The 22854-nt window shown below is 37.6% G+C and overlaps 1 protein-coding gene across 1 annotated transcript; it reads left to right on the top strand.

Annotated features, from left to right (window-relative positions):
* Positions 1-18128: 18128 nt before the first annotated feature.
* LOC127130001 (protein IQ-DOMAIN 23) lies at positions 18129-21633 on the top strand. The gene is made up of 4 exons (XM_051059091.1): positions 18129-18687; positions 19869-20066; positions 20389-20457; positions 20654-21633. The coding sequence occupies exons 1-4, from the start codon at positions 18283-18285 to the stop codon at positions 21263-21265; spliced, it is 1284 nt and encodes a 427-aa protein (XP_050915048.1). The 5' UTR covers positions 18129-18282; the 3' UTR covers positions 21266-21633.
* Positions 21634-22854: the final 1221 nt, after the last annotated feature.

The raw sequence follows: 22854 nt of genomic DNA, 5'->3' as shown, positions 1-22854 counted from the left end.
GTCTTCTTAGAAATTTCGTGCATTATGGTTTAATGTATCCATAGCCTCCACATTCAAAGCACTGAGTACCCTTCCCACTGTTGGGTTATTCTTCATTTATTTATTTGACTTGGGGAGTGGTGTTGAAACTCTTGTCTGGGACACTGGTATTCCACTTCATGTCAAGATGCTTCAAGGTATTTTTGAATTTTTTCCAAGAAGAGCAATATCATCTGCCAAGCTCTCTTCTTTGACACCTTGACTTCCCACTTCCTTAGTGTTGGGTACAAAGGTTATACCTCTGTTCTTTGTTTCTTACCTTTCATTGATGGACAACTCGAAGATTTGTAGTGAACCAATGAGTTCGTCAACTTTTATATTACTTAGGTCCTGAGCTTCTTTAATAAAAGCCACTTTCATATTAAACATCTTAGGTAATAATTTGAGTATCTTTCTGGCAAGCTTCTCTTCAAACATATGTTCACCTAGGACAAAGTCTGATGTGAAACTCACTTAGAGTTTCATCTTGATTCATCCTCAGGTTCTTAAATTTTATTGTTAGAAGCTGCAACCTTGACATACGAACCTTAGATGTGTCTTCATGTGCAGTTTTCATAATCTTACATGCTTCTTTAACTTATGAACATGTGTTGATTAGCTTGAACATGTTATTGTCCACACCATTCAAAATCGCGTTCAATGCCTTGGAGTTTCCATGGGCTTCAACATCTTCAGCATCAGTCCATCCAACCTCTAGTTTTAGGTTGGTTGTACCATCTTCAGAGTTAATCATTAGATGTTTCCATCTGTTGATCATAACTTTCCATTGTTTCCCAAGGATTTGAGAAAAATCCAACATCATCACCTTCCAATAAGCATAATTCGTGCAATCTAAAACAGATGGTTTATTGACAAATCCTTCATCTTTAATTGTATCCATTTGAGAACAATTTTTCTTCCCTGGAGCTCACCCAACATGCTAGGGTGCCTGTTCTAGTGCCAATTGAAATTTCATTCATCAGGGGACATATATCGAACTCGATGCTCAGACAACAAGTTTGGCAAGACAAACCAGAATCAATACAATGACAATTACTAGATGATATAGCAAAAAAGCAATAAAGAACACAATCAATTGTTTACCCAGTTCGGTGAAACTACACCTACGCCTGAGGGGCTGAGTCCACAATCCAAGAAAGGAAAATCACTTATTAGTAGTTTAGTACAATTGGTCTTACAAGCAACAACAAACCTTATATTGTCAAACGCCTTTTCCTAACACTACCAGATGACTTTCTATTTAGAGCCTCCTCCTAAACAGGAGAACCTACTCACTTTCATCTCTGCAACAAAACCAATAATAGGGGCAAACAAGCACTAAGCCCTAGTGACCAACTTCAATTTTAACAAGATGAAATAATGTTGAATATTACAACTCAACTAGACAATATTTATATGCCAAGTTATTGAAATATAGAGGTGTACGTAACAATGTTGAATATACAACTCAACTAGACAAACCTTTTATGCCAAGTTACTGAAACATAGAGGTGTAAAAAATTACATGGACTCTTGCAAACCCTAGCACTATAAGATCTTCAATGAGAATACTTGATTTCAATGTAGAGATTCTTATATAGCAAAATAACTCATGACTTTTCTTCATGGACTTGCGATTATTTTTGTCCAAAATTAACGCAGAATCTGTTGGATATTTGATTTGTTCCTTGAATATCTCCAACAAGATATGATTTGTTTTAATTTAAATTGAAATTTGAATCTTCACTTAAATCTGAATTAATCTTCATCCAGTTGTCAAACAAATCACCTAATCATATTGTTAAACTAATAATAATAAAATCTTTAACAAATCTTCTGGAGAACATACTCTAAAACACGGTAGTCTGGCACCTGTTGCACAAGGCCCAATCATGCATGTGTCCCTTTTGTAGTTACATACAACTTTAGCAAGCTAGACCAATCTTGAATACTTGGACACTTCTTCAAGTTGTTGTTTTTTTGAATGCAACCAATCCAAAAGATCAATTCAATAGAAACAACATTTTCCGATGCAGTGACGAAGGGTTTGATCTGCAAGGTTAACACTTCAACACCTAAGTCAATCAAAGGATCAAAGTGACGTGAGAGTGATAATGTATTTGAATATCTAAGAATATCGTTTTTTTCCTCTTAAACAGTGAGAGCAATTTGTAATAGAAAAAGGTGGAGTGAGGCGTGGATCACGATCGAATGTCTGATTAATCTAGGTGACTAGTAATTCTCTTGAAAGCATAATTACTTGCTTCTAGAAAATATGGGTCTATATGCTCTTCGCGCGTGCTACCCTTGCGTTATCATTGAGCATTTCATCTTGTGCCTTCTGGACAATCGAAAACAAAATTTATAGTTGATAGTTTATAAACTCTTTGAATTAATTTATTAAAATAAAATGACATAAAAATATTTTTAAATAATATTTTTTTCCGATTATAATTCTTTTAAAGAAAACTCTGTATTAAACTATAAATTATTTTACAGTTAAATATATCCTAAAATATTTATTATTTTCTCTTCTATTAATTTTTTAAATTTATTTTTCTCATATTTTAATGAGGAATTCTAATAATTCTTTTAACAATAATGATTACATTTTAATGAGTGTGAAAATGAAAAAGAAATATAGAATTATTATTGTGTATTTAAACTGTTTTATCGAAATAATGTAATAATATCAATACAAATAAAGGCAAATTTACCGAGATAACCCACTTTTTCGAAGAAATTCCCAAAATAACCCAGTTTTCAAAAAAATTCCCAATCTACCCCACTTTTAGATGGAGGCGCCAATTGGATTGGCGCCCCCTCTTAAAAATTGCAAGGAGGCGCCAATCCAATTGGCGCCTATGTGTAATTTTTAAGAGGGGGCGCCAATCCAATTGGCGCATCCTTTAAAAAAGCCTCAAATGAAAAAACTTCCAACATGAAAGTTGTAGATATTTTCAAGATAGTGAATTTGGATATAAATTTTGCAACATTTGGAGTTTTTATGAGAAAGTTATGGGCAGTTGAAGTTGGACTTCTGAGTTTTTGAACTGTTATATGACCTATAATGTATTGCATTATTGCATGTGTTTATTTTAGGAATATGAATTTTTGTCCAACATAACATTTGAAGTAGACAACTCAAATTTTCCAATGCAATTGGTCCCATCTCAAAATAATTAAAAATGAGTGAGTTAGGTCTCTGCGAACTTCACCCAAAATTAGGGTTTCTGTCAAAATGCCCTATAATATTTTGAAATGAATGATGAGCTTCCAAGTTTCAAATGGATTTTTGATGAACATGAAAGTTGTTCATATGGCGACTGTTGTTAAAACTTGAATGGAGGCGCCAATTGGATTGGCTAGGGCAGGTGCCCTAGGCTAGGGTAGGTGCCCTAGCCAATCCAATTGGCGCCTATGTGTATGTTTTAAAAGGAGGCGCCAACTCAATTGGCGAGTCCCTCATAAAATGCCTTTTTTGTCTTATAAATAGATGCGTTGTGTGACCTATTGTTCCACAACTCATATAATTATTTGGCTATCATGTTTGGTGTTCGTCGCCGATACGGTAAGATGATTTATGCGAGAGACAAACCTCAATTGCTGATGCTGTTTTGGAACATCACCACGTTAGATCAACTGAAGAGGGAGCTGGTTCGATGGTTAGACGGGAAAATACTAGAAGGGGAAAAAATCAGAAGTATTGAGAGACTTGACAGTATCTTTGGTTGGGTGCGAATGAAGACTGATAAGGATGCTAGGGAAATGATGTTTGGTCGAGACGACATTAATTTGATTGTTGTAATCAGTTAGAATTATTTATGTTTTCAGATGTTTTGTACTGATGTTGGTTATGAAACTCGTTGTAACAAGAACTTAATGATATATATTGATTGATTGTTACAGAAATACAATGTTACAAAAAGCATAAGATCAAGATAAAATGTTACAAAAAGCTTAAGGTCTAGATAAAATGTTACAAAAATATTAAGATCTAGATGATGCTCCTTGATTGGGACAGTTGTTTTTGTTGTGTCCTGGTTGACGACAGATACTACATAATTTTATCATTTTATCTGTGGAATCCATCTCTGTTCTGATACGTGTGCTGTTTGGCCTTCCTTTCTTCTTTCTACGCATCTCTTCATTGTGCCAAACAATATCTCCTTCATATGGAGGCCAGTAATCCTCCATTGGTTGTACTGAAAAGCTTTGACTATATACATTCATGATGGTGTTGGCCTTGTACACATCAGATAAATGGGTGTAAGCGTCTTGACGAGTATAAGCGCATGCTGCAATGACATGGGAGCAAGGTATGCGGAAGGCCTGAAATTTTCCATAATCGCACCAACTTCTGTGTAGTTTAACCGCGTAGGCTAAATTTGGTCTCCCCTCGCTGTTGCCCATTGTTTCCTGGACGCTGAAATTTTGTCTTTGACGGTCAAACACTGTTACAGCGTGTGTCGTAGCTTTGATGCTCTCCTCTTTCATGACCTTCATGCAACACTCACTGAATACTTGTCCAGACATTAACATTGCACTCCATCTTTCACCTCTGGTTGCGAACATAGAAGCCAACCTATAATAGGTTGATCTTACCAAAGCGGTTATCGGCAGGTTTCGAATTCCTTTGAAAACCCCGTTCATGCATTCCACAATGTTTGTTGTCATGTGGCCCCATCGACAACCACCGTCAAATGCTCTTGTCCACTGCTCTACTGGGATGTTATTTATCCATCTCCCCGCGTCTTCATTAGACAGACGAATCTCATCACGATAATATTGAAAAGACGGTTGAGTTAAAGCATACCCAACATTCACCACCTTCTTGCGAAGATTCTTATCTTTTATAGCACGCATGAAGTTTTGTGCAATGTGTCTGATACAGTAGACATGTGTAGAAGGAGGATCATGCCATCCGTTGTCATGGTTGTTGTAGGCACTTTCGATGGCAGCATGTCTATCAGAAATCAAACATAGATTGGCTTGTGGAGCGACATGCGTTCTGAGATGTCGAAGAAAGAAACCCCATCCACCAGTCGTTTCACCTTCAACAAGAGCAAAGGCAATGGGAAATACATTGTTGTTACCGTCTTGTGCAACTGCCATGAGCAAAGTACCCTTGTATTTTCCGTATAACCAAGTGCCATCAATTTGCAGGAGAGGTTTGCAGAAAGCGAAACCTTTGATGCACGGGTCAAATGCCCAAAAAAGACGGTGAAATATTCTATTACCTGTAGCACAGGTTCCGTCTGGCATCATTGCTGGCACTGTCTCCAGAAAAAAAATTGCCACAGTTCCTGGGACATAAGTTTTTAGTGCCCATAAAAACCGTGGTAATTCCTTGAATGAGTCCTCCCAGTTGCCGAAAACCTGCTCAACAGCCTTTGTCCTTGCAATCCATGCTTTCTTGTAAGATGGAGTATAATTATATGTTGTTCGGATATGGGATATAATTATACTCACCTTCACTGATGGGTCTTTATTTACCAATGGCAGAATGTCTTGACATATCAAAGTTGTGCTCAGTTTACGGTGATCTTGTTCAACATTAGTTGCAACGCAGCTGTGTGGTGGGTCTATTGAGGCGATCTCCCAAGAGTCATTTTTCTTCTTGTAAGATGCAGCCAAACGAAACTTACAAAGCATGTTACGACATTCGATAACATACCTTCTAGAGTCAGTGCGTTTCACTGTAAAGTCAGCAAAGTTGTTCATATGGTATTTTTTTATTGCCAAGACACATTCCTCTTTGGTACGAAACATGTCTCCCACCTTTAATTCGCCTACTGGTCTCAGATACGGATTATAGAAGACACTGTCGGACGTTTCATCATCGTGAAGATCCATATTTGTCATATGTTGAGGAGGATTGTAGGCATGAGTAGGTGTTGATTCCTTAGGATTGGCATTAATTTTAGAAAACAAATAATGTAATCATCTCTGTTGTTTTAATATGTTGGGTTGAAGAAATTCAACATCTGGACCAACATGTCATGTACGATGTCACGACATCAGGTCTGTGACATCGCACATGTGTAGAAAACTGAATTAATTAATTCTGTATATATTCTGGGATCAGCAAGGATATCTGGTGAATATCCTAACTCCCATGTGGAGGTCTTGAAGACTCAATCAGAAGATATATAGGCTCAAAATATGGAGATATATAGGGAGAGATTCTAGGATTGAAGACCTTGTTTGTAGCAGAATTTTTCTGCTGAAGTTGTAACAGCAAAGAACAAGTCTGCTGCGATTTCTGAAGGCCCAAATCCAGTTGGGTGATTAGGTTATAAATAGCTGATTGTAACCTAGTTTTTGTAAGCCTCTTAGAATGAATTTTTAGGGGTGTGTGTAAGGTAAACCTCCCAATCTGTGGGAAGGTTACCATGTGTATCTCAGTGGTAAATCCTGAGAGTTTTTGTAACTCAAAGCCTGTAGGCAAGAGTGATTTTGTTCTTGAATGAAGCTGTGAAGCAAGTTCAAGGTGTGTGAACATTACATTGTATTTGTAGTGATAGGAATGGAAACTGGAGGTTTCTATCTAGGAGTTCCTAGGTATAGATTGCATTGGGTAGGGATTAAGTGAAGAGTTGTAAACGGGTGAGTTTAACTCTGAATTAATACTGCTAATAATGGATCTTCTTCCTGGCTTGGTAGCCCCCAGATGTAGGTCATGTTGGACTGAACTGGGTTAACAATTTCCTGTGTTTGTTTTCCTTCTGCATGTGTTTATTACTGTCTTAACTCAGCAGGTATTCTAGTCAGCTTATCAAGATGATAACTGACCTGGCATATAGCCTTCTGTTTGAATGTCAATCAGAAAGTTGTAACATTCATCAGGGACAGTGCATACTGAATGATAAGTAGGTTAACTTTAGTTCAGTATTTATTTAAGTCTGTTCTTGTCAAGGATAACAGACCTGGCTGAAGGATTATAGTGAAGCTGTCAAACTGGATGTTTTGACAGTTGATACTGAAGGTTGATACTAAAGTAGAGACTAGTTAGTCTTTGACAGTACTGCAAACTTAGCACAGTACAGTTCCAAGAACATAGCAGAATCAGCATATGTTCTGGATGTCGAACTGAATGTTGTGACATTCATTCCCAACAGCAGGAGCTAAAGTGTAGGATGATTGGTTTTTCTGGGTCAGTATTTTTCTCAGGCTATTCTTCAAGGATTCAACAGCTTAGAGAAAAACCAGGAAACCAACTACTAACCTACAATTAATGAACCTAACAAGTAGCCTAGTTGTTAGCAATCTAATAAGTGGAAATTAGATTAACGTGTTCAACCTTTAATTCAGGAAATACAAGTAAAATACAAACACACTGGAACAATGTAACAGCTGATCAACAATAAGACATCAGGCTGATAACTGTGGAAGAAAACAACAGAAGTGAGTGTTAGGATTGATTTCTGTTGAATCCTTCTTCCTGATGCACAGCACCAGGTGTTCATACATTCTAGGGTGACATAGAATGAGATGTCGTGACATCTGTGAACGTGTGCATATCAGTACAGTGATTAATAACTATCTTGCTGTATTAGTTACAATATTAGATCAGATGTCATGACTTGGAGTAGAACATCGCAATTCTGACTACACCAGAATTTCAATTGGTATCAGAGCAGGCATCCTGTTCTGCTTCTGGATGAGATCCATGGGTGATACTTTCTGGTATCTTGCAAGGAGTTATGTTAGTACTGATGTTGGAACCTGTGAAAGGTTCTGTAATTTCCCTGAATGGTCCCTTGAAGTAGGTGGATGGACTGTTCATGACAGGAATGGTGTATACCTGTCTCTGGAGGGTGGCAATTGGCCTATGTGTGGGACAGCTGTGCCAGTATTGAATCATATTCAAACTTGGTATGGTCTTGGAGGCTGATCTGGTGAAGTGTGTGTTCATAGGTTGAGTTGTATTATGATTTCCGCTGCATAATACCTGGCAAAACTCAAACTTTGATGTTGGTTCCCCTCATGTGGATGAAAGGCTGCTGTATTCAAGATCTCATCATAATCTACTGAAGATGTCAAAGATACTTGAGTCTCCTCAAGTCCACTCATCATGACGCTCTCACTTCAGGATGGTAAGAATCACTTAATCACTGATCCTTTTACTCACTTGAGTAGGGTGTATGAAGACCTTGAAGACCTTCAAGGAAGGTTTGTTCCAAGGAGGTGGAACTAATGTTCTATGAGATGTTAGAACATATTGTTCAACAAGTATGCAGCTACTGGTTGAAGAGCAGATGTTTTTAGGTATCAAACAAAGGGATACTTCTGTTTGGAACCTACTCCTGACCTGGAAGAGGAGACATCTGTGTGTGCTAAGTTGACAAGGGTAGGGTCAACTGTGTGTGTGCTCAAGAAGGTCACCTTTAGAAGTCTGATCTCTAGAAGTTGAGCTGGTTGAGATGTGACATTGTGCAATCTCCTGTTGTTTGGCATATTCCTGTTGATTGATCAGGGTTGGATAGCTGTTCCCTGAAGTACTATGTTGTGTTGGAAGACAAGTCCCCTGGATGTTAGTAGTCAATAATGGGATAACCTGATTGCTATACCATTTAAGAGGATTGGAACCATGAATCTTGTTATTCAAACACCACGTTTCAGAAGTGGCAGTTCTTTCGAGGAGTGAGAATATGAAGATTCAGAGGTTAGTTGAGGTAGTATGCTCTAGCAATGCATACTTACCATTGACTGGTGCTGTTTTGTATCACTAGTACTTATGGTCAGCTGGAGTCTGATTGGTGTGATTGGAGTATGTATAGGTATAACTCATAGAGTTAGTTGCCACTGGTAGGGATGGTGTATGTCAGGTTGAGACATTTTTATACAATGCATGGTTATTGGTGTGGAGTTTCCATGATTGTTAAGTTGAGGGGGAGTTTTGGTTAATCTCCTCAAGTCTGGTCAGCCTAGGGTCTGGTTGGCTGTTGACCTGTGTCACATGGGTTCTGGTGGTTGTGTGACACATTTGCAAGGAAGAATTCATCTCTCTCATTCCTAAGGGTGAATTTAATCTGGGAAGACTTTCAAAATTGTCTAGGTGCTTGCAAGCAGAAGATGTTGACACAAGAAGAGTACTTTCAAAGTATTCTTATGGTGGAAGTATCTGAAAGGATAATCGGGAAAGGATTTAAGATCAATGTCTACTTGTGCCAAGTACAAGTGTTTAATTGATTATCCTTGGAGTTCAAGATAACTGATGTTCTTAAAGATGTTGGAACATCACGTCTTCAAGACCCTGTGCAGAATCACAGGAAGGATAGTACATTGGCGTATGATCTATCTCTTTGGTGGCAGCAAAAGTATATGATCTCTGAAATGGTTTCCTGGCAAGAAACATGTTCAGCCTTGGTATGTACAAGAAGAAGAAGACATCATAGTCTTGATGGTGGTTACTTGGATCAGTTTATTTTTGATTTAGGTAAGGAAGTGCATTAGCTCATGCACACTGTGGAGTCAAGAACAAGTGGCAGCAGTCTTGACAGCATGGAAACAACCTTGCCTTAGGATGTGGAATCCTTGGTAGAGCTGAAGGGTTAGGTTCTAACTGGTCCTTCTGAAGACTCATACATCAGAGTGTCTGATGTCTTTGGAGAAGAAGCAGGGATTCATCAAGGTGTGAGCTTGGATGACTTAACTGCAAACCTGCAGGATGGAGGTTGTTTACTCAAACTTGGTTCCACAATCAAGTCTATGAGAACATTGAACTCTCGTTCTGTGAAGGGAGGAAGTTCTTTCAAGTGGCAGAAGAAGGAGTTGAATTCAACAGCTAGATGTCAAAACACAATGTTGAGACATTTGGTTCAACATTAGATTCTTAGTTGGTGAAGTGGCACATCAACTTGAGATAGAAAGGTCTACAGGGTTGTAGATTGGATACTTCAAAAAGCTTGAAGTTCTAGTCTCACTTGGGAGGTCAAAATATCTTTGGGAGAAGTCTGATAAACTTGGGGAGGTCAAAGAGCAGCATTTGACCTTTTCATATGAGGATTCATGAAGGAGGTAATCAACCAGTGGCAATTGGTTTACCTCAGAAGTGAGTTCGAAGAATCAAGATAATCAACATATGGCAGCTGATTATTCTTGAGGAAAGTCTGAGACAAATTACTCTTGAGTAGAAAAGTAGTAAGTTGAAGACTAAAGGAGCTGCTTTCTATTCATCCCTTGGAGCTGGTGGTAGGAGTTCTGAGCTATCTATGGAAGATTATCTCTTGTAATGGGATGAAAATGTAAATGTCCCAATGAATGTCTGGGTTCTTCTTGATCAACCCTATGACTCAGTGATATCTGAAGTCTATCAGATGGTGTGCCTTGTCCTGTTGTGAAGGATGTCCCAGCTGATGTTAGAACATCCAGTGAAGTGGTCTTATGTTCTGGTTAGAAGAGAGATTGACACAGAATATGAATGTGTTCAGCTAAGAGGGTTGAACAGAGGGTGTGCTCTTGAAGACATGAAGATGCGTCTTGTGTTTTCCATTCATCAAGTGGTCTGGATTCTCTATGAATCAGGAAGTATGTGAAGGTCCAACTTTGGGATGTTGGATATGCCCATGTGTGATCTCCAATCTTCAAGAGGAGAGTGGGGTGTTCATGACAGGGGGAGTTCTGGCCTTGAAGCTGCAAGTAATCATCAAGCTTGTGGTCTATGTGTACTCAGATAACCAGGTATGGCACCTTGTCAGTTATCAGGATGCTGTGTCAAGGCTGAGTGAGCTGAAGAATGTCTGACCGAATGTCATGACATTGCCCTGGACAATGCTGCTAATTCCTTCTAAAACTTAAATTCAGTAGGAATTATGAAGGTGATGTGTCAAATTCTGGTAAATCAGAATAAGCCAGATGGCTACAGCTGTGTGGTACAGGGGGAGTAACCATCTGCTGAAGTGTGGGAATTTGACTGTATCAGTGCCAGATGTCAAGTCTCTACTGGAGGGATGACAGGAACCTTGGAAAATGTTGAATACTAGCAGAATGCAGGAAAAAGCCGCGTGAAATGTTAAGACATCGCGTGCAACGTGTCTGACTGCATATATGGAATAGTCTCCATGCACTGGAACAGCTGTTTTGGAAAAGAAACAGTCAAGAGCTATAAAAGGTATTCAAAGATAATCTGAGATTTTGTTGGTGATTCTCTGACTGTTTCTCAGCAAAAATAAATGCATCTTGACCAAGCATTTATTTCTACCGGAAATTCCTAGGCACGGGCTGGACTATTTAAAGGATGCAATAGCCCTCTTCCTCTCACAAGAAAAATACTCCATTCTAAGAATCATGGGGTATGTTAAGGTTTGGGCAAGCTGCGCCTGGATCTGGTTTTGTGAAGGGTGCCTTTACAAATGTTTAGCTAAAAAGGGGGAGAGAAATATAGTCCTGGGGTTGAGAATGTACCAGAAGCAAGCCAACTGTGGATGTGGCAGCAAACAGAAGTTGGCATCAGGCACAAAATCCACCAACTGGGTTTACCACTTGTGTCTTGTGATCTGAGTTAAGAAGACAGTTGTGCCTTGTGATCTGAGTTACATTGTCTATGCACTCAGCATTACATATTCTTCAGGAAGCTCTCCGGTTGAGGGGAAGGGTTCTGGTACAACTGAGTCTTGTCCCTCTTCTTCCCCATGTACACCAACTTTGGTGTTTGTGGTGGTGGAGCCAATGACGGAGATGATGAGCATTCCCAAATTGGGATGTTATGTCCAGTGTACTGTTTATTTGTTTTAGCTAAAATTTACCAAAGGGGGAGATTGTTGATTCCTTAGGATTGGCATTAATTTTAGAAAACAAATAATGTAATCATCTCTGTTGTTTTAATATGTTGGGTTGAAGAAATTCAACATCTGGACCAACATGTCATGTACGATGTCACGACATCAGGTCTGTGACATCGCACATGTGTAGAAAACTGAATTAATTAATTCAGTATATATTCTGGGATCAGCAAGGATATCTGGTGAATATCCTAACTCCCATGTGGAGGTCTTGAAGACTCAATCAGAAGATATATAGGCTCAAAATATGGAGATATATATGGAGAGATTCTAGGATTAAAGACCTTGTTTGTAGCAAAATTTTTCTGCTGAAGTTGTAACAGCAAATAACAAGTCTGCTGCGATTTCTGAAGGCCCAAATCCAGTTGGGTGATTAGGTTATAAATAGCTGATTGTAACCTAGTTTTTGTAAGCCTCTTAGAATGAATTTTTAGGGGTGTGTGTAAGGTAAACCTCCCAATCTGTGGGAAGGTTACCATGTGTATCTCAGTGGTAAATCCTGAGAGTTTTTGTAACTCAAAGCCTGTAGGCAAGAGTGATTTTGTTCTTGAATGAAGCTGTGAAGCAAGTTCAAGGTGTGTGAACATTACATTGTATTTGTAGTGATAGGAATGGAAACTGGAGGTTTCTATCTAGGAGTTCGTAGGTATAGATTGCATTGGGTAGGGATTAAGTGAAGAGTTGTAAACGGGTGAGTTTAACTCTGAATTAATACTGCTAATAGTGGATCTTCTTCCTGGCTTGGTAGCCCCCAGATGTAGGTCATGTTGGACTGAACTGGGTTAACAATTTCCTGTGTTTGTTTTCCTTCTGCATGTGTTTATTACTGTCTTAACTCAGCAGGTATTCTAGTCAGCTTATCAAGATGATAACTGACCTGGCATATAGCCTTCTGTTTGAATGTCAATCAGAAAGTTGTAACATTCATCAGGGACAGTGCATACTGAATGATAAGTAGGTTAACTTTAGTTCAGTATTTATTTAAGTCTAATCTTGTCAAGGATAACAGACCTGGCTGAAGGATTATAGTGAAGCTGTCAAACTGGATGTTTTGACAGTTGATACTGAAGGTTGATACTAAAGTAGAGACTAGTTAGTCTTTGACAGTACTGCAAACTTAGCACAGTACAGTTCCAAGAACATAGCAGAATCAGCATATGTTCTGGATGTCGAACTGAATGTTGTGACATTCATTCCCAACAGCAGGAGCTAAAGTGTAGGATGATTGGTTTTTCTGGGTCAGTATTTTTCTCAGGCTATTCTTCAGGGATTCAACAGCTTAGAGAAAAACCAGGAAACCAACTACTAACCTACAATTAATGAACCTAACAAGTAGCCTAGTTGTTAGCAATCTAATAAGTGGAAATTAGATTAACGTGTTCAACCTTTAATTCAGGAAATACAAGTAAAATACAAACACACTGGAACAATGTAACAGCTGATCAACAGTAAGACATCAGGCTGATAACTGTGGAAGAAAACAACAGAAGTGAGTGTTAGGATTGATTTCTGTTGAATCCTTCTTCCTGATGCACAGCACCAGGTGTTCATACATTCTAGGGTGACATAGAATGAGATGTCGTGACATCTGTGAACGTGTGCATATCAGTATAGTGATTAATAACTATCTTGCTGTATTAGTTACAATGTTAGATCAGATGTCATGACTTGGAGTAGAACATCTGAATTCTGACTACACCAGAATTTCAATAGGAGGTATTGGTGGTGGTTGAGCCTCATCTTCATCGTCGTTGTTCAGGATGTGATCAACCTGTACCTCAGTCTCCTCCTCTTCTTCATCAACAACGTCGACCTCTACTTCGGCTTCTGGGTTGAGTTCATCTAACCATTGTGCATCATCTGCAGCATCTTCACCAGCTGGATCCTGATCGGTTAGTTGAGACTGTTGAGACGGTATACATGGTTGTATAGTAATGTACAACTCGATACAATCCATGCCTGAATGTTCATGACTAAGAAACATGCTTTCAACATCTTCATCGTCTCGTATCTTTAGGGGGAAAAATCTTCAACAAAATCTTCCATTTTCATCTACACCAACTCCCCAACAATATGTCTTTACTCACAATGGGCGAAGCACACAGAGGAACAGTTGCAAACATCGCGACATACGTAAGTTTTTTCTTATACTTATTTTTTATGTTTCATCTCCACCAACCCCATTTTATTTTGAAATACCGACTTAGTCAAGTGTTACATTATTTCTATTATAGGATGTCTCAAGGTTTCGCACTCGAGTCCACGAATTTGTCCCAATGGACCCGATGATTCAACCTTATGTTGAACTCGCCGGTTTTGGTCACATTAGCAAAATTATGTCTTGGTCTATAGATAACAAGTTCATTCTAGCCTTATGCGAAAGATGGAGGCCAGAGACACACACATTTTGGTTTCCAACCGGTGAGTGTACCGTGACGTTAGAAGACGTCTACATGCTTTTAGGACTACGAATTGAAGGCAAAGCTGTTAATGGTAAGACCAACTATGCAAATTCAATTTGCATGGAGCTTTTAAACACTGATTTGTTAGATGATAATGCTAGGGGACAAGGTATACTACTCTCACGCCTAAAGTCATATTATAATAGTTTTTATTTAGATGAGCATTCTACCGAAGATGCTCGAATCATCAAAACTAGGTGTTACATTATGTTGTTACTAGGATCCTTTTTATTTCCCGAAGGTAGTGGTTCTAGCATGCATATTATGTACTTACCTTTACTTAGACATATAGATAGAATAGGTAGTTATAGTTGGGGATCCGCATGTCTAGTCTATCTCTATAGTTCGTTGTGCAAAAACTCCCACAAAGATACTTCTACATTTTCTGGATGTGCTGTTTTGCTACAAGCATGGGGATGGTCAAGACTAGCGTCTCTAGCACCGGTCAATAACAACCCCTTCACTTTTCCATATGCAAAAAAGTAAGTTGTTTAAATCGCTATATCTTTACTTCCTTCCTTACAGTTTATTACCCATAACTAATTTATTTTAACTTTTTGGTGTAGATGGTCGGCACGCGGTATGAATTACAGCAAATGTCCGAGACACTGTATTACTCAATATCGCAACCTGTTGGATCACCTTCGACCGGCAGACGTAAGCAAAATAATTTCATTATTTCTTCATATTATGTTGACTTTTTCTACATTCATTTAAATCCTATCGTCTTTAACATTTCAGTTCATTTGGCGTCCATACCTTAATATGGATCATGAGCATCAGATCAACCCTGAAGACGCAGCCGTATGGACAACATGCACACCGATAATACGGTTCACAACAGTGGAGATGCACAACACCGATCGTGTGAAGCTGCAGTTTGGTATGGTCCAGAATATCCCAGATCCCCCAGCTAGCCTAGGAGAATGGCATATGCGTAAAGTGAACGACCAATGGAACTACAACCCTTGGCAAACCTTCGCAAGATCAGAGTGTCGCAAGTGGAAGCACCGTCATGACCATGTCTTAACTGACGCAGTCATGCCAAATGAGGTAAAACCAAGTCGTACTTATATGGCTTGGTATATATCAGTTGGATTTCAATTCATCGCCGAAGATATGTACCTCTACGACCCACGCCAGACAAGTTACACACAAGAAGGATCAACATCTAACCCTCAACAACATTCTCAGCCCGGTTACTCACAACCACCTATCCGACAAACTTTCCGTTCCACAAACACACAAACATACAACCAAAACATGCCATTCACCCAACCCCAAAACCAAGAACATCCCCCATACCACCACCAACAAATGGACCATCAACCTTCGACCGAACATCGCTTCGCACCCACACCATCACCCTACCAAAGTCGCCTTAGCCAAAACACTAACCGCCCCATCACCTACCGTAGCCAAGAACCCCAAACATCACAATACCAAAACATCCCACAACCATATCTCTTCCAAACACCCCAACAACCTTTCCAACCTTTCCTAGACCCATCATTGTCACCCATGTCTCCCTTCAACCGTCCCGGTCGCCCATCCATGAGTCAACCACACCCCAACTTCTCTGGCATGGGTCATGAGCTCAGCTACGCCGGTACACCATCATTGAATACTGAAGACTATGCTGAGTTGGCTGAATACCTCAACGGATCTTCTCCTGTAGGAGGTAATGACGCTCCAGGACCATCAGATGAACAAACACCGGTGCAAAATCGTCAACGTGGGTTAGGGCCAAGGGTTAGGGTAGCTAGGGGATGTGGGACCGGAGGTCGGTTACGTGATCCCGGTCATCACCATTAGGATTCTTTGTGTAAAATCCAAATTTTATTAATATCAATTCGTATTATGTCAAATTTATCTTTGTGTAAACTCCAAACATTAGGTTTCTTTCATAATTCTAAAATAAACACATATCATAATACAAAACATTATAGGTCAAAAACCCTAATTCAAGGACTTGTTATTGTTATGTTGAAGGGTTTAAATTTGGTCCCTTTTGGCAAAATTCACATACACATGTTTCGACAGAAACCCTAATTTTAGGTCAAGTTCGCAAGGACCTACCTCACTCATTTTTAATTATTTTGAGGTGGGACCAAGTGCATTGGAAAATTTAAGATGTCTACTTCACTTGTTATGTTGGACAAAAATTCATAACTCTAACACAAACACATGCAATAAGACAAAACATTATAGGTCAGATAACAGATAAAATGTCAAAGAGTCCAACTTCAACTGCCCATAACTTTCTCATAAAAATTGCAACTGATGCAAAACTTTAGTCCAAATTCATTATCTTGAAAAGATCTACAACTTTTATGTTGAAGGTTTTGTCATTTGAGGCTTTTATCATTCAAACTAAAGGGCTTGAATTTGGTCCCTTTTGGCAAAATTCACATACACATGTTTCGACAGAAACCCTAATTTTGGATCAAGTTCGCAAGGACCTACCTCACTCATTTTTAATTATTTTGAGGTGGGACCAAGTGCATTGGAAAATTTAAGATGTCTACTTCACTTGTTATGTTGGACAAAAATTCATAACTCTAACACAAACACATGCAATAAGACAAAACATTATAGGTCAGATAACAGATAAAATGTCAAAGAGTCCAACTTCAACTGCCCATAACTTTCTCATAAAAATTGCAAATGATGCAAAACTTTAGTCCAAATTCATTATCTTGAAAAGATCTACAACTTTTATGTTGAAGGTTTTGTCATTTGAGGCTTTTATCATTCAAACTAAAGGGCTTGAAGTTGGTCCCTTTTGGCAAAATTCACATACACTTGTTTTGACATAAACCCTAATTTTGGGTCAAGTTCGCAAAGACCTAACTCACTCATTTTTAATTATTTTGAGGTGGGACCAAGTGCATTGGAAAATTTAAGATGTCTACTTCACTTGTTATGTTGGACAAAAATTCATAACTCTAACACAAACACATGCAATAAGACAAAACATTATAGGTCAGATAACAGATAAAATGTCAAAGAGTCCAACTTCAACTGCCCATGTCTTTCTCATAAAAATTGCAAATGATGCAAAACTTTAGTCCAAATTCATTATCTTAAAAATATCTACAACTTTTATGTTGAAGGTTTTGTCATTTGAGGCTTTTATCATTCAAACTAAAGGGCTTGAAGTTGGTCCCTTTTGGCAAAATTCAAATACACTTGTTTTGACATAAACCCTAATTTTGGGTCAAGTTCGCAAAGACCTAACTCACTCATTTTTAGTTATTTTGAGGTGGGACCAAGTGCATTGGAAAATTTAAGATGTCTACTTCAAATGTTATGTTGGACAAAAATTCATATTCCTAAAAGAAACACATGCAATAATACAAAACATTATCGGTCAGATAACAGTTCAAAAACTCAGAAGTCCAACTTCAACTGCCCATAACATTCTAATAAAAAATCCAAATGATGCAAAATTTATATCCAAATTCATTGTCTTGAAAAGATCTACAACTTTCATGTTGGAAGGTTTTTCATTTGAGGCGTTTTTAAGGGAGGCGCCAATTGGATTGGCGCCCCCTCTTAAAAATTACACATAGGCGCCAATTGGATTGTCTAGGGCAGGTGTCCTAGCCAATCCAATTGGCGCCTCCTTGCAATTTTTAAGAGGGGTCGCCAATCCAATTGGCGCCTCCTCCTAAAAGTGGAGTAGATTGGGAAATTTTTTGAAAACTGGATTATTTTGGTAATTTCTTCGAAAAAGTGGGTTATCTCGGTAAATTTGCCTACAAATAAAACTATAATCCCTTGAGAAAATGAAAATTTTAGCTATTCATTCTATTTATTTGAGTTAGTAATAGTAATAGCGCGTGGTGAAGAGAGACATTGAACAGTGAGTCGTAACAATAAATAAGTACGGAACATATTCCAAGGAATTAGTCACAAACTCCAAATTCCTCAATTTAAGTGTTCCAAACTTCTTCAATCTTCCATTCCCTTCTCTTTCTACCCTTCTCTCTCCCAATGATTTGAACATCACAATGGGCTTCCTCCGGCGACTTTTTGGCGGCAAAAAACACCACAATCCACCACCGGGATACACCGCAAAAAAAGACAAGAGAATCTGGAGCTTAGCGAAAAACAGCACAAGAGACAAAGCTAGCTCACTCTCGTTGAATAACCACAAAAGTACCGACCCTTCCGCCTCTTTTACCGATAACTATGATGCCAATAAACATGCAATTGCTGTAGCCGCCGCTACCGCCGCCGTAGCCGAAGCTGCACTCGCCGCCGCTCATGCCGCCGCCGAGGTTGTCAGACTGACAAGCAACACCGATTCCGGACATTCCGTGGTTAGACCTCAAACTCCGATGACCGGCCGGAGACGCTCCCCGGCGGAGAATGATGCCGCCGTGAAGTTACAGTCGGCGTTCCGTGGTTACTTGGTAAGTATAACAATTTGTATTGTTTTATTTTAAAATTTATAATTATATAATTATAAATTAAGCATTGGTGTAAAATCGTCCAATAAGAAATCATTAAAATTTATCATTTAAAATATTAATATGATTTGTCATACATATAGTTCATACAATAACTGTATAAAATACCTGTCCTATTTTTTAAATAAATAAATATAAATTATAGCAATTTTAATAATGTTGTAAAATAGTCAAAAAGTACCAAAAAAATATTAAAGAACTTGAAAACGGGTAATTTAATTTGTGTTTGTGTATAATATAAGAGTTCACGTGTTTGGTGAGTTATGATAGTTTCCTTTCCGGGACCAGAGAGTTATGCCTATTTGTGCAAAAAAAAACAACACAAAAAATGAAATAACACAGCGACAGAACATCATCAACCATGTTTTAGATAATGGTCCAAAGTATCATAGGTTATTAGGGTTACCTATTAATAATCAATGTAATTTGTAGCTAGCTACTAGTTTTGTTTTTGGTAGGGCATGAATACTTGTGGTGCATTGATATGTCCTAAACTTGTATTCTTGGGATTCAAATTTCCTCGCAGAAGCTCGCATTCATGCATTCAAGCATGTTTAACCTTTCATTCGATCTATGATCGTCCGATCAAGGTTGGATGGTTCTGATTTAAAACAGATAATGTTAGGAAAATTTAAACTATTTTGTGAGTAGATTGATCGAGAACAAACGGTTAGAAGATAAATAAAACTATTTTGTGAGTAGATTGGTCGAGATCAAACGGTTAGAAGATATAATTATTATTTAATCAATATAAATATTTTATGAGACTCTAATTGAGTTAATTATATGACAAATTTGAGGCCAGCTTGCACGCTTCAAAGAGCCCTATAGGAAGCTTCAATGCATAAAAAGTAGCATAGATAATGGATGGCTTTTTCACTATGAATTCATGTTTACTAATGATTACATTCATAAGTTTTTTCAACCACATTTTCTCGCTTTACGAATTTTCCCTTTTTCAATCTTCCATACTTATTTGTTCCCTATGAATTCATGGAGTATATTTTCCTTTTATTTTAGGCTTTAATTAATTTCAAGTCACTTTCGTTTTAGTGAATACCATTATTAATATGTTGTATGTTATTTTTTTCAATTGTCACTAACATTTTACATGAATTTGAAAGGCAAGGAGGGCATTAAGAGCACTTAAAGCGTTGGTGAAATTGCAAGCATTGGTGAGAGGTCACATTGTAAGAAAGCAAACGGCTGATATGCTAAGACGCATGCAAACATTGGTGCGACTTCAGTCACGTGCACGTGCAAGTCGCATGCACGTGTCTGATAGTATGCACTCTTTCAAGTCTTCACTTTCTTATAACCCTGTGAGTTTTTAAAAGTATTTTCTATGAATTTGAGTGACTAAATTGAGCTACTCTTACAATTTTAAGCACCAAAATGCTAATTGACTTTTCAAAAAGCAATATTCTTTTATTTGTTGTCTTATTCTTATCTTAGTAAGTTGATGCTAACTTGCTAAAAAAGGCTATGTAATGGTGTCTCACTTTCTTTTAACCTGTCATCTTTATAAATGCCTTTCTATTTTTTTTTTCTTTTCTCCATCATCTCACCAATAGGTGTAATTTGGAATCTCATGTTACATAACTTTACAACTTGTCATCTGATTTTTACTTTGCATAATTCCAGGTCCCCGATGATTATGAGCATCGACTTCGTGTCTATAGGATGAAATTTGATGGATCTTCCATCCTCAAGGTATTCATGATTCATGCTCATAAATTGTATTACACTATCCATATATGATCTTTCATCTAAGATGTGATGGTAACTTAGATTTTGTTACTTTAAATGCAAGTTATACAATTTTTTTATTTATTCTATGGTCTTGTAAATGATGAAATCTATAATCTGAATTTAACCTTGAACTGAAATTTTCATTTTGAACCTGCAGAGATGTAGTTCCAATGCAAACTTTAGGGACATGAACTTAGAACGAGCCCGGTTTGGTTCAAACTGGTTAGACGGTTGGATGGAAGAAAACACATGGAGCCAAGCCGGAGACACTTCATCGAAAACCATACATCCTCCTGATGACGAAAAGAGTGATAAAATTCTTGAAGTAGATACTTGGAAGCCACATTTGAACTCACACCATAGTACTAGCACATCTTTTCAACATCATCATTCATCTTGTGATTCCAATAATGAGAATTTTCCGGTACATGAGTCACCTTCGAAACGTTCGCTCAAGCCTCACAATTCAAGTTTCTCTTCTATGAAACATCAAAAAGATAAAGAAGTAGCTTCTTCACGAACGACCGATAATAGTCCGCACGCGCTTTCGGTTTCTTCTAGACTTGAAAATGGTTTGAGGAGAGGTCCTTTCACACCAACTAAAAGTGAGTCTTCATGGAGTTTTTTCAATGGTTACTCTGGTTGTCCTAGTTATATGGCAAATACTCAATCTTCTAGAGCTAAGGTTAGATCACAAAGTGCTCCAAGACAAAGGCTAGACTTTGAGAGAAACAGTGTTTCAACTACAAGATCTATTCAAGGTCTTTGAGGTGACATTACAAGTTTTATGAATGAAAAAGTAAAAAAGTATAAATATTTTTAGTTCTTATAACCATCTTGAATTTGGATTTTAGTCATTTTACTAATTTTTTAGTCTAAACAAATTATGTTTATAATTTGTCTTGACTAAAAATAGTGTATAGAGACTAAAAATAATTATAAGAACTATAAATATATTTAATCATAAACAAATAACTTGATGTGACATTTGTTTTTCTTGTGTTTTGTTTTTCAATGTATTAAAGAAGTTCTAAGGTGTAATTATTTAACGTGTATTCATTGACTCATGATTTTGTTTGACTTTAGATTTTGTTATGTTTAAATATTACAATTTGTTGTGAGTGTTTTCTTTAATAATGTTGATATTTTGAAACTCCGATTCATGAGAAGTTTTTTATTTTATGAATGTACCATAGATTGTGAATTAAAGACAATGTGATATGTAAGTATAAAAAATGGAAGAAAATGTAGATATAAATTGTTTCAAGTAACAATGTATAAGGGATAATGAGGATAATGTTAGAAGTTTATGAATTTGATTGTAATTATATAAATCATAGTAATACTAATAATATAAAATACTCGAAAAGTCTATATTGAAAAAATAAATACTTGAAAAGCTGAAGGATTTGTTGCAATACTATTCTTGTGGACTCTGGAATTAATGTCTTTGCTTCTCCTTTTGTGATTAAACATTTTATTTTAGATCAAGATTGACTTGGAGAAAATTATCAAGAATTATAGGTCGTTTTTATGATTGTGTTTCATGGGGTTTTCTTAAATTTATGCTTAGAAAAATGGGTTTTGGTGAGTTATGGATGAAGTGGATGGAAGGTACGGTTTTTTCTAGTTCGGTATCAATTTTAGTTAATGGTAGCCCAACTTTGGAATTTAAAACTTCTAGAGGATTGCGTCAAGGAGACCCTCTTTCTCCTTTTCTGTTTCTTTTGGTGGGAGAAGGTCTTGCGGGAATGATGAGGAAAGCGGTTTCGTTGGGATTGTTCAAAGGCTTTGCGGTTTCGGAGGATATTCATTTTGAGATGCTCCAATTTGCAGATGATACGGTTTTAGTGTGTGATGGATCTAAGGAAAACTTATAGTGTATTAAAACTTTATTGAGGGGTTTTGAATTGGTGTCGGGATTGTGTATTAATTTAAAGAAGAGTAAGTTGTATGGTGTGCATGTGGAGGATTTTATTTTGGAATCGGCGTCTTCTTTTTTGGCTTGCAATTTGGAAAAGATTCCTTTTACGTTTCTCGGTATTCCAATTGGAGGTAATCATAGACGTAGACTTTTTTGGTCTATGATGATTGCAAAGTTGAAGAAGAGGTTGAGTGATTGGCGAGGGAAACATCTATCTCTTGGAGGTAAGGTTACTTTACTCAATTCGGTGATTAACAATATGCCTATCTTTTTACTTTCTTTCTTTAAGGCTACTAAGTGTGTTTTGGAGGATATTATCAAAATCCAAAGGAATTTCTTATGGGGTGATGGTGGTGGAAGTAGAAAAATGTGTTGGGTTAGTTGGGATAAAATTTGTCTTAGAACGGAGGAAGGAGGTTTAGGTGTTAAGAATG

This window comes from Lathyrus oleraceus, chromosome 1, assembly GCF_024323335.1.
Source record: "Lathyrus oleraceus cultivar Zhongwan6 chromosome 1, CAAS_Psat_ZW6_1.0, whole genome shotgun sequence".
In the NCBI taxonomy this organism is placed as follows: domain Eukaryota; kingdom Viridiplantae; phylum Streptophyta; class Magnoliopsida; order Fabales; family Fabaceae; genus Lathyrus; species Lathyrus oleraceus.
Note: the sequence above shows the minus strand (reverse complement) of the source record. Positions and strands in the feature narration are given on the sequence as shown.

Bases quoted from the DNA above. Each gene is read 5' to 3' on its own strand.
- LOC127130001 (XM_051059091.1), top strand. From the start codon at position 18,283: ATGGGCTTCCTCCGGCGACTTTTTGGCGGCAAAAAACACCACAATCCA. The intron at 18,688-19,868 runs GTAAGTATAACA...TGAATTTGAAAG, and splicing joins CGGCGTTCCGTGGTTACTTG to GCAAGGAGGGCATTAAGAGC. The intron at 20,067-20,388 runs GTGAGTTTTTAA...GCATAATTCCAG, and splicing joins CTTCACTTTCTTATAACCCT to GTCCCCGATGATTATGAGCA.